The sequence below is a fragment of the Zosterops lateralis genome, assembly GCF_965231275.1.
Source record: "Zosterops lateralis genome assembly, chromosome: 1".
In the NCBI taxonomy this organism is placed as follows: Eukaryota; Metazoa; Chordata; class Aves; order Passeriformes; family Zosteropidae; genus Zosterops; species Zosterops lateralis.
In genome coordinates this window covers 9,918,708-9,931,225 of record NC_139762.1, presented here as the reverse complement: position 1 = coordinate 9,931,225, position 12,518 = coordinate 9,918,708, and the positions used below count along the sequence as shown (strand labels likewise).

Sequence of the window (12,518 nt, the reverse complement as noted above, 5' to 3'; positions counted from 1 at the left end):
CTAATTCCTTGTGTTTTTCCAGTTTCTCTTTCTACCAAGGAAATGCAGCATTGCCATTTTAATGCTGCATTTTGGCCAGCTCTGACAAGCAGCTTCAAGATCTGAAGGCAGAACAGAGACTACCCAAAACACTGGATCTTGAGCACATTTAGTGTTAAAAAAATTCACTATAGAGCCCTGGTGTGACCTGTTTGTGTGTAACACTGTGAGAAGGACCACACTTTCCTGGATAAGAAGATAAACATGTGGGTACAGATTTTCTACCCTAATTGTGTTCTTAACCTGAGCAAGGTAATTTAAATGTTAAAGAAGATGACTTGGAATAAAACTAGAAGGCAAAGTTTGGCACTTTAATATAAAACCTATGGGTATCCAGAGGAAGGCATTCAAACTCAACTCCAGATTGTCCTAATTTTATTTGACTTGGTTAATCAATTTTAAAGCACTTTTTTACAATTTACATAATTTAAAGGAGCACACTGCATCCTATAAATATAAATTAACATTTTTAATAACTCAAGACATCACAACAAAGCCAAATTTTGAAATAAATTTCATGTTTAGTTATCTGGATCAAGAAGTAACATACATGGGGAGGGAAAAAACAGCATTAACAAGAAAACACTGTTTAGTTCTAAACTAAGTTTGTGCTTCTACATCAAAAACACAACACTGAAGTAACAGGAACTTTGCAAAGAACTTGAAAAGGTATATAACTGCTTTAGTCCCAAAACCAAAGTACATATTTATTTTTTCTTCTACATGTTATTTTTTTCAGTTCTATCAAATCAGCATTAATGGTAGAGGGACAAAAGTACAATATACTAGCTTTACTGCAAATACGAATTCTGTTGTAGCAGTTTGTTAGCTTGGTTTGGCTTAAGTTGAAATGATTTTCCTGCATGAAAAACAAGAGCATATCTTTTCAATGTACTTAATAATCAACACATTTGTTAGTACAAAGCAGATGGTGTTCAGCAAGAAGGCATTAGGTGATCATTTGAAAACACCATGCTTTTTTTTTTTTTTTTTTTTTTTTACTACTAAGCCACCCTGAAGAGTTTTGTGAAGGCCAGATGTTCAAAGCTGGTGCACAGATGAAAAGTGGCAGGTGTTAACATACACCATGAGTTACCTGCATGCTTTCTCTGTGACACACCAAAACCAAATCATCTTTCACTAAACTTTGAAAATCTGGTCTTGGCTACAAGTGAACACTTTACTTCACTCCATTAATTTAACAAAGGGCATTAATCCATCTTTTGATTTTTTGGTTGAGGACTAAAAATAAGAGTGAGATATCATAATCCTAATAATTTTGTCCAAATCTTTAAAGCAATTATTATTTGTTCTCAAAATAGCAAAAAATCTCATAATTCTCAAAGTCTTTTTGTAATTACTTAATGTTAAACAAATAAATTTATCAATGTATATAAATGTATATTTATATTTACTACAGATTATTTTTGAAGCAAATCTCAGAATAACTTTAGAAAACTTTTTAAAATAGAATTGTTTTAGGCCTAGACCTAAAATAATTACGTATTAGAGCAAAAGATGGAGTTAGAGAGTCAGCCTCTGAATGCTTCTTAAAAATAGGTGCTTCGAATACAGGTTTAGAAATGAAATTAAAAACCATGTTTTCAGTCAAACTGAAGAAAACATCTGCAGAGAAAAAAGGCCCTCATCCTTAAGACTGAAGAAAAAGATGGTAAGGAAAAAAAAAAAAAAAAAGCACCGTTTTCCCAAGTTGCCCAAATCACACACAGACACAGGAAGGTTACAAATGCCATTCATGAAAGAATGCACCACAAACATCAGCATTTATTCATTTTGAATTTTTGTTTTTTAGCAAATGACAAAAGACTCAGCTCACTGGCTTCACTTTTGTTTACCTTTTGCTTACATTACACATTTAAACATTTGTCAAAACTTACTAAAGTTGTCTGCATTCATGCACAACTAGAAAACATCCTTAATTTATTTAAACCAGAAATGCATTACCAGAAATGTATTAACATTGTTCACTACTAAACATTAAAAAAAAGAAAAATTAAAAAAAAAAGTTGAAATTATTAAAAAGGTTATCCTGGAACTGTTAACTTCACAGCAGACTTGAACTACTAATTGGCTCACATTTCAAATTGGAAAAAGCAAGATTCATGCTAGTGTTAGTGTACATCTCGCCCTAGCACTACTGAAGGATCATGGATCACCTTGATCACAGATAAGAAAAGAAAAGTGCATACAGAAGTTTACAACAATTTTAAGGACAAAAAATGGTCCAATTGATGTGGTCCCAACAATTAACTCAAAAGTCTATGACAAATATGAGCTTCTGTGAGCTACTTATACTACTTAAGATTGAGTACGGATATACAGAAAGTTGAATTCGTTTGAAATCTTCAAAAAATGTTCCTGTCAATCCTCAAATGGTGGCTGTTATAGCTTAAAATTTCTGTTAAATGCGTGCGTTGAATTACTTGTTATCCAAGCGTAGCAGCTGCTCCTTACCATTTATTGTTAGCGACCTTAACTGGCCATCTTCTTCAACTTCTACTCTCTCTTGTCCATTCTCAACAATCCTGCAGGACAAAAACACCATGAGCCATTTTAGAGCACTGCAGGCAGTTTTAAACACACACCAGAGCTCAGGTTCAGATAATAAACTGGAACAGAGCACCACCTGCTTAATGCAATTGTACTTGGCAAGCTTTGGTGTTTACCAGCGCTGGAGCTGTCACCAGTAACCATCTGCATTCCCACACTGCTTAGTCAGGAAAATTGCCTTCTGGAAGTTGGAATCCTTCAGGATGTAGAGTTCACAGTTACAGCTGCCACCTCACACATTGTCACAGTTGTGTTCACACTACACACTCTTATCTAGGCCTAAATGCCTTGACAGATCAACTGCACAGTCTTGACACTGTATTTAGTCTCTACCCACTTGTTAAATGTATGATGTTCTAAATGCAATCACAATTTGGCACACAGCACAGTCTTTAATCCACTTTTAATTTGATCAGAGCAAGTAATCTGTAGACCTACTATACACCAACTTTATGACCACCATGCATGTTACAAAATTCAAGTATCCTTGATTAAAAAGAGAGATTATTAAAGAGCTTTTGAGTTTTCAGATTTTTCTGGAATACACTCACAGAAAAATACCATGACCACACCAGCATGTGATCCAGAGGCTGTTTTTAAGTGGTCAAGATGATAGAGGCTTCCCAGTACAACAGTTCACAGAAGAACCTTGCACTAATAAATATGGGACACAAGGTAACAAAAAATTCATCCTCCCTTGCTTTTCCATAATTTTTATTAAGTAATGAAATTACATTTAACTACTTGTTCAGTACTCCTATATTGATTATAATACTCCGTGTAGGTTTTTCTATAGCTAACTAAAACTTTTTTTGGGTTTCCCAAATGCAATGATTTCCCCATCACATGCATGAAATGGAGAGAAAGTACACTGTGTACAGGACTTGAAAATTCACTTTCCAACAAACAGCCCCATTTTTCTCCAAAGCAGGCTTCAGCTGCTTATTTCACTTAACAGACAGAAAAAAGTTACTAGAAAGACTTCACTTCACTGCCTAGGAAAGCACACTAAGCAGATGTTAGGGAAAATCTTTCATAACATCCGCAAAACTAAAATTCTTCCCAATTCCCAGTTAAAAGCTTCAAAATCAGTAGACACCAAGCACACTTTCTTTCCAGAAGTTCAAGGCAAGGACCATAATGAAAGGTGCAGCACTAAACAGGAGGTTTTGAAGCCTAAAAGAGCTCAACTACAGCATTAAGTACCTCAACAATGCCAAGAAGAAACAGAGAACCCGATAAAATATTTCAAAATGTTTTTAAGCATTCAGAGAAATCCAAGTAATAGGGTGAACATAATAATAAAAGTAAAAAAACATAAAAACGTGTATCATTGTATGTGTGTGTGCAAAGATACTGTATATTTATATACATATAAGTATGTAAGTCTCTACATATAGTTTCATATAAATATATTCATATCACTCACCTCTTTGTAGTAATTTTTCTGCCATTAACTATTTTAGTTGAGGTTGATACTGATTTGAAGTTTCCCATTCCGCTGCCACCAAATGACGTAGAGGAGAACGATGAAGTGAGGCCTCCATGTCCCAGTGAGCCAAAGGAAGTAAAACCTATTGGAAAAGAAGGCATTTGAATCAAATGTAATTTTGCATGACTGTGGGAAACAAATTTATAATCCCCTCAGACTACATCCTACTTTCAGGAAGCCCTCAGCTGGTTGCATCACACAGCATCAGTGACTAGATGGCATTAACACCAGCATGAGAACAGAACCACGGCTCCAGCCCCATCCACTTCTCTCACACGGACCCACAGTTCAAGTCCCAAACGCACAGCATCATCCAAAATCCATCTGTCAACTCCTCCCCTGAAAAGGCATTCAACCTTTATCCACGCTCTGCACTCAGGGGAAAGCCAGCAACTCTAATGAATCTGATCATCAGCTTTAGTGCAGATGTTGGGATGCCCCGAGCTGGCACAGAGAACACATCCTGTATCAGTAACATCCCAACCAATACACAAATTGCCAGGACTCAAACTAAGTAGTACCATGGGGTTTAGGCACATGTTTTTCAGGACCTGTAATAAAAGCCATCACACTCCTGAAAGCAAAGAGAACAGAAGAATTCTAAAGCCATAAAGAAACTGTAGCACTAAAATAAAGAAAACAGAAAGCTCTACTTGTTAGAGATCTGCTCACTCTGCATGAACAGATCAAAGTATGAACTTTCACGAAGCTCAAATATTCTAACTATGGCTTTATTTACATTTACACCTTACAGAGAACAGCTTTATTAGGAAAAAAAAAATAAATCAGTCAGGATTGGCTGAATGGAGAAGCCAACTTACTATATTGCAATCCTCTGTGAGACAAAACTGCATTCTTTCTTAAGTATTATGATATTTACCTGTGTCAAATGGAGAGAAACCACTTCCAAAACCAGGGAATCCACCAAAGGCAGAGAAAAATGATCCTCCACCACCTCTGTTTCTGCTTCCCCTTGGACCCCGCCTGCCCCCGAAGAAGTCTTCAAAAGGGTCTTCTACAAAATAAGACAACATTTAAGAGGTCAGTTTTACTGAATGATTCTGTATGTAATCATTAGGGATTCTTTATTAAAAAAAAGTACAAAAAACAAAACAAACACATCTTTGTTAACAGATAAGATTCTTCTTTTGAGATATATGAGGCTACTGAACTAAGACTCCCCTAAAGGTAATTCCTATGCTCCTGCTGGTCTAAATTCTGCTTGCTTCTGGACCTAAAAATAATTTTATATATAAGAAGTAGTTGATTTCCTTATTTTACCTGTTTAGCATTAACAACTAGTAAACCTAATGGAAAATATTGCATACAGGTACCTGAACTTTCCAGCTTATTTCTATTCAAGATTTATTGTGGATCACCATGATTTGAAAAGCAACTTCCAGATAGGTTGTATTAATTATTGAAATCTAAAAACAGCAGCCAGGGATTGGTGACTCATAATCCCAAAGCGTTCCAAGTGTTTAATTTAGCACTTGCCACATTAGACACTTCAAACACGTATTGTGCTGCACATTTAGCAGCAAAGTATGAAGGTTTACACACAGTGTCCCAAAGAGGCGTTTGGTCTGTACCAAGCAGGAGGGAGAGTGCAAAAATAGAGAAAGGGGGTCATGGATAAAATGTTATTTCAAATTCAAGTTCCACTGCTATGTCATTCAGAAAAGCTATTGTTCCATCCTCACCAGTAAGACAATAGTCTCTTTCCAAAAAGGAAAACAAAAAAGATGGGGGAGGTGTCGGGCCATAGGGTCCAATGCCAGCACCTATACAAGCAGTCTTTATTTACTAGAATGATCAGAAAACTGCTTTTTTTTCTAATTTTCTCAAGGCAAAGAACAACAGAAAAAAAATGCAATCATAAACCAGAAAGTCAATAAACATAATACTTGCATTAAAACCAGAAAAGTTTAGGAACTACAAACACTCTCCTCATCAATCACAACTCTTCCAAAATGAGCGTTATAGAGAACACCAATGATTTTACCAAGTTTTGCACATAGATACTCAGTATTGCAAGTTCAGAACAATCTTTTAATGCAAAATGCAGAACCTGGTGATAGCAGCAATAGCGGTATGAAAGTAAAGAAAGACTTGTGACTGCTTGACAGTTCAGAACTACAGCTGACAAAGAGAAGGTCAGAAATGCAGCGTTTGTCCCACTTCTGGTACCTCCACAAAAATCCAGGCTGATTTATGCTAAATCACCAAGTTAATGCAATATGCATTATGCATCATTAAGTAATCAATATGATAATAAAAATATATAAGTTATCATCTGATTTATGTGCAATTACTTAAATGTGAAACATCACAATGTATTTATGCTGAACAAGGGCAGCTGCTAAAAAATTCCCCTACCCCTCTCCAAACCTCCATAGTTATTGAGTAAAACAACACAGGATCAAACTTTTACCTTACATGCACTGGCAAGCAAGAATTTTTTCTACCTCAGACACTTTTTGTTTTGTAGCTTCTTTTTTTCCCCATGTAAACCAAGTTTTCCTCAACATAAAGATGACCTATTAGTACCTTTACAGAAGTTAACCAACACTTGAGTGTGGATATATGGGAATTATTTTAGTTTCCAAAACAAGCACAATGCCCATTTTTAAAAAAGGCCAGTTTTGTCAGTCTAGCATATCAACCAGCAAGTACAGCCCCTGCAGTTAATTGTTTTGTAGTCCAATTTATTCTCACATGAATGACTCAGAGGTTAGTTATGAAGGTCATTCACTCACGTGTACAAATGATCTATACTATATTACTCCCACTGTTAAGCTTTCTATTTATAATCCAAATTTTCTCGTTACCTGGAGTTTGAATAAAAACAAAACAACCTATCATGTAAGCTTTGAGTTTTTAATCCCCCACAGTGTATCAGCCTATTCTGCAAGTGAATCTCTCCTCCTCGGCATAAAAGCTGCAGAAACAAAGTTATTTAAGGGAAGATCACGGACTCTCCTAGAGATCCCTGATATCAACCCAGCTTCTCAGTGGAATATTGCCACACCACAGCCTAACCAAGACTTGGCCATGCCTTATCAGCCTGCAGAGCAAAGGAAGAGGTCAGCACTTGGTATCAGCACGTGCTCAAACGTCAGGTGATGGCTGTCAGCAGCCCTGGGAACAATCCTGCAGTGCTCCTCCTGTAATTCCCTCAAGTGAGGCAGAGCAGCCACTGTTCTGCAGTGCACTGCGGAATGCTCGGCAAGATGGATTGTGCCCAGACAGGAAAGGGGCAGGAACTACTCCTTTATGATTGTGACAGCCAAGTACAGCAAGCAGAAGAAAAGAAAAATACCAAAAACACTGAGAGAAGGCAGCAGGAAGCTGCTGCACTATTATTTGTTGTATCTAACACCAAATACATATTAATATGGCAACCTCACTGCTACTCAGACCCTGTTTATGCTTTTACTCCGTAAATCAGGATGATTAATAGCACCACTCAGCAAAATAATAACATTTCAGCCCTGTGAGTCTATTTTAGCAGAACCTTTCCACCCCTGATAACGTTTTCACAAAAAAGGCCTTTCCCAAACAGTTCAAATGCAGGATGTTGGGGTTTTTTTAATGATTCCTCTTATTATAGTAATTTTGATACTTCCAGTCCACTTTTTACTGAATGTGAGCAGCGTATCAGATTAAGAAAACTAAGCAGCAAAGAGAAAAGGAGAAAAAAAAAAGTCAAGGCCTTTCTAAAAAGGGGAAAATACTATATAAATACAACTTCCTAGCTTCAGAAAATCAAAATGTTAATCCAGTGATACTTAAGAGTATTACTAAGTACTGTTTGGAGATAAATTCAGTATATTGTAATCTAGGTATTACCAGAAGCTTATGGGAGGACAAAGTATTAGATTCAGTTTCAATAGAAATGTTGAAGTACGCTTCTAATGCAGAATTTGTGGTGCTGTCAAAATAGCAAAGATCAAGAAAGAATAAAAGGTGAAAAACCTCAAGAAAGCCAGTGAGAAAGACTTCTTATCTATCAACAACAGCAAATGACATGAAACTTTTTGGAAAAAGGCCAATGCTTCAGCAAAGAACTCATGGTAGCCCATTACCAAAACACCAGGCAAAATGAAGGACTTCAGGACTCTTGCTGTTACTAAGTAGGAAGAAGTTACAGAAGCCAACGAGTTAATGTGGAGATTAGAACACAAAACCCCCAGCCACATAGAAGATTGTACACTAACAAATGTGTCTGAAAATAATTGCATTGGAGGTAAGGTTTCCAGGAAAATTTATTTTCTTTAGAAAAATCATTGCTAATTCAAATGCAACAACTGTCTTGTTCTTCTGTTTTCATGTAAAACATTAAACCTGCTCCCTGCAAACCATGGAGTATCACCTTGCTTTTCTGTTGTCACGGGAGAAGAATTTCACCTCTAAACAGGTCAAATAACAACAACTACTGTAATAAATATCTCACTGCAGCTCAAAATAAGGCAGGTCATGATCTCTCCACTCTGAGGAGTCCCCAGCTGTAACAGAAACAAGGTTTTTTCCCTTTCAGCTCAGGGCAGAATACTACTTAAAAGATGTAATTGTTTTCCTTTCCTGCCTTGTGATCATGGAACCAAGTAAGTTGCACTAATTCACTGATCCAAAAGAAAACACTGAGTTGTTACTTTCTATTGCACCCATGAGCTAATCTCTTTCAGCACTGGAAAGACTGTTGTATGGGGAAAAAATGGGCAGGAAAGCACCATTCAAGAGGGGGAGGAAAGGAGGCAAACCTCACAGTTTGAAGCACTCCACAATGCAGTTAAAACTCGAAATTCATTAAAGCAATCTAAGGCATTAGCTGAGATTACATGATAAACTACAAGTGTCCCATTTCCTATGGCAGTCATTTCTATCAAAACCCCTGTATTCTGTTGCTTGGGGAACTAGATCAGGAATTGATATGCTGAAAAGAGATGTCCAGATAAAAGCAAGTTCAGCCACATCAATTCTTTGCTAGAGTTCACATCATGGGGCTGGTGCTGGTTACAAGGCAGGCAGCAGCAGAAGTGCCCAAGGGTCAAAGGCAGCACAGGAAGATTCTTTCAGTCACAGAAAGATGCTACTGCTGAGTGAGTGCTGAGCACATTCCACTGCAGTGCCATCATTCACCTCCAAAAATCAAAGGTGTTGAGATAAATGGTGAGCTGTCAGCAAATGCTCTCCCATGCACGTACTGTCACAGTCAGAGATGTCGATAAATCTTTCCAGGACAGCGTGCAAAGGGAATTTCCCTGTCCAAGCAGGGCCACTGCTCAGCCCCATTCACTGAACCACCTCCTCAGCCAGTGAACCTTCTTTCCTCTATTCTCTGCCACCAGAGCCTCACCACTGCCTCTGCCAAAACACAACACCTGAGCCGAGTGCTCCTATTGCAGTTGCAGGAGGGTGGCACTCACTGCAACACAGGATAATGGAGGAAGGATAAAGGATACTGTGCAGCCCCCAGGGAAGGGCACAGCCACCCCAACGGCATCCAGCATTGCTGCAGTGCTGCAGTGAGCAAAGGCTGCCTGCTCCATCCTTTATCTCAAAAGCATCCTGGAATGACTTTACACATCCTGCCAGAGGAGTCTCAAATGCAGGTCTGAACAATGTGTTGATGCAAAGGGTTACAGATACAATACCTACAGTACAACACAATTCTTGGAGTAGGTGTTTTCTACCTTGTATCCTATCTGAAAAAAAAAGTTTCAAAGATGCAAATTCGCAGTAAACACACAGAGAACCTTATGCTGCAGCTCTAGAGAGCACTCAGGCACTAAAAAATACCATCAGAACTGGTGGGGCCACAGAAACCTGTAAGCACTTATACACAGAAATATTATCTTTGTTAGAAAGTAAGCACACTGTTGATGTCTCTCACTCAGGGGAGACACTAAGATGATGTTGAAAGCACTGTTGCTTCACCTGCCTAATGTTTCAGCATGGTCTTTGTAATTGCTCACTTTCATAAATTAGATGTCAAACATGTTGCCCCACTCATTTACTAAATTACCAAAAGAAGCATTTGGAAGTCCTTCTAACGATATACAGCAGAGATCTTGGGATTCATTATTTTCTAGAAAAGGAGACCTAAAACATCACCTTTGAATGTCACCTATATGGTAATTACAGAGATGCTAGAGTACAATAATCAGCATTTCATACTTATTAAATGAATGTTCAAATGTTCAGGCACACCTTAAAAATGGAAGAAACTTCCATTACCTTCCACATGACCTGCTCTTCTTAGGTAATGTTCAGCATTTGTACCCTGACCAATTTAACCAGCTACCCATCCAAGAAAACCAAATCAAACCATTTTCTTGGGGACTAGCAACCACAACTGGACTGGAATTCCCATGACAAACTTTGGCTAGTACACTATGGAACAGTTCCTCAATCTATCTAATGGGACTTTAGACAAAGACGTTTTAAGATAGACATAAGAATTTGGAGCAAGGCCTCCTCCCTTCAGCAGGGGTAACCATGTATTTATTAGTTTGGCCATGGAGCCACAGCACTACCTACTCCTGTCTGATAATGCTGTCTGGGGGAGGCAATTCTGTGTTTCAAAAACCCTCTTTGAACCTATCAAGTTATTTCTGAAAAAATCATAGTGAGATTTGGACCATTCACTGGATAATTATGATCTAAGACTGGTGGTTATGAAATAAAACTGTACATTCATATCAAAGCAATGAATACATATGCAAATCTGTGAGCACTTCATAAATTGCACCAAAAGCAGCAAATTTACGTCAACAAACAGATTAATTACCAAAAAGACACTGCTGTTCAAGACAGCCTTAACTGAAAGCCACCTCCAATTTCAGTTTTAATAACCCATTTTACTAACAAATACATTTTGCATTAGAACATTTAAACAATCAATTATCAGAAGTGGGATAGCATGTGAATTAAAACCAGATCTGATTCTCATGTGAATCTTTTGCAATCACAAGACAACTTTCTGTCCTTGAGACAAACAGTTTGATGAAGCTGTCCCTTCAGGAAAAATCCTAAAATACATATCATGTAGAGTTTACAATGATTACTGCACATAAAATTTCCTCTGTCTTGTAGGTTAAAATTCTTCTGCCTGGATACTAAAAGTAACTCACTGTACTTTTCCAGAACAGTACTTTTCCTGCTTCTTTTTATGTAATTAATATCACAGTAGTCTATCTGAAGTAATTCTGACCCTTGATGGAATCAAACTACGTATCAGATAACCAGCTAGCCAACATTCTCTGTGACAAATATTTGTATCTAACTAGATGTATAAAGATGTTAAGTTTCATTTTACCTTTCATTTCCAAGAGTATAGATTTTGAAATATCACGTAAACCAGGTAACCAGAATTCTCAAGGGAAAACTCCACAGAATCCCTAAGGGTTTATATGCATTAAAGTACATTGTGAATTCTACTTCACAATCTAAAAAAAAACCCCACTTCAGACATTTATATATTACCATCTCCAAATGTACACTGAGGAAAACTAATATGTTTAGGAACCACAGCAAAACTGTCAAGACCACAATCAATGTTTAAAGAGATCCCACAAACATACTTCTCTTGGGACATCAAAGTCTAAAGGGGGCACCCACCACAAGCAATTTATCATGTCACATTAGTAGTACATTCTACCAGAGAGAAAAGCCTGGTTTCTTGTGGGATTCATTTAACTACACACACAGGCAACTGGAAGCAGTTTGAAATGCCCTAAACTATTCTGTCAAGCTTGTAGACACTGCTGCTGGAGGATATTGGTCTGCTCTAGGCTCTGAGTTGTATTTCCTAGCCCATACACAAATTACTGGGGCACCATTGCTACATCTGGAGACACTGAGATGGTTTAGGGTGTGTATGCAGCTTCAAATCTAGAAAAAAACCAATTAGCTCCTTAAGGAGTTTCTGTTTGGTAATATTACGATCTTGTTATACCAACTCCATCTTTCACAGCAACTCCTTCACTGATAACATCTTCCAACACAGAACCCAATCTTGAAGTGAGAATCTGAAAGGCCTCTAAACCAAAACCAAATCAATTCTTTAACAGCCCAGCCTACACCAAAGCACATCAATTTCTGTTCCTCAGCCTAAAGCAGCAGTCTTTCATCAATACACCTCCATTACCAGTGGTAACACTGGGATTCCACCCTCCCGTAAACTGTTAAAGTACAGAAGAAAAAAGGTCCTTGAAAAGTGTACAAGTAAAACGCAAATAAAACACAAGAAGGAAGACAAACCACACCAAGGCAAGCACCACATATAAATGGAGTAGGATATAGCTGAAGTATAGAAGTTTAAGTATACTGACATGAGAAACCAATCCCTACACTACAAATAACCAGTGAGTTCCAATGTCAAAGAAGGGTCAGAGAGCCAGAGGTGCATGGG

The 12,518-nt window shown here is 37.7% G+C and overlaps 1 protein-coding gene across 3 annotated transcripts in view; it reads right to left on the bottom strand.

Moving 5' to 3' along the window:
- Positions 1–12,518, bottom strand: part of DNAJB6 (DnaJ heat shock protein family (Hsp40) member B6) — a 57,589-nt gene that overhangs the window by 28,435 nt on the left and 16,636 nt on the right. For 2 of the 3 annotated variants that reach the window (XM_083885254.1, XM_083885253.1), the window contains exons 6-8: positions 4,983–5,117; positions 4,040–4,184; positions 2,515–2,585 (exon numbers count right to left, since the gene is read on the bottom strand). In XM_083885254.1, coding sequence (XP_083741380.1) covers positions 2,515–2,585; positions 4,040–4,184; positions 4,983–5,117 — 351 coding nt within the window. Of the gene's footprint in view, positions 1–717; positions 2,586–4,039; positions 4,185–4,982; positions 5,118–12,518 lie in introns of those variants that run through there. The other variant, XM_083885255.1, reaches the window with a different exon arrangement.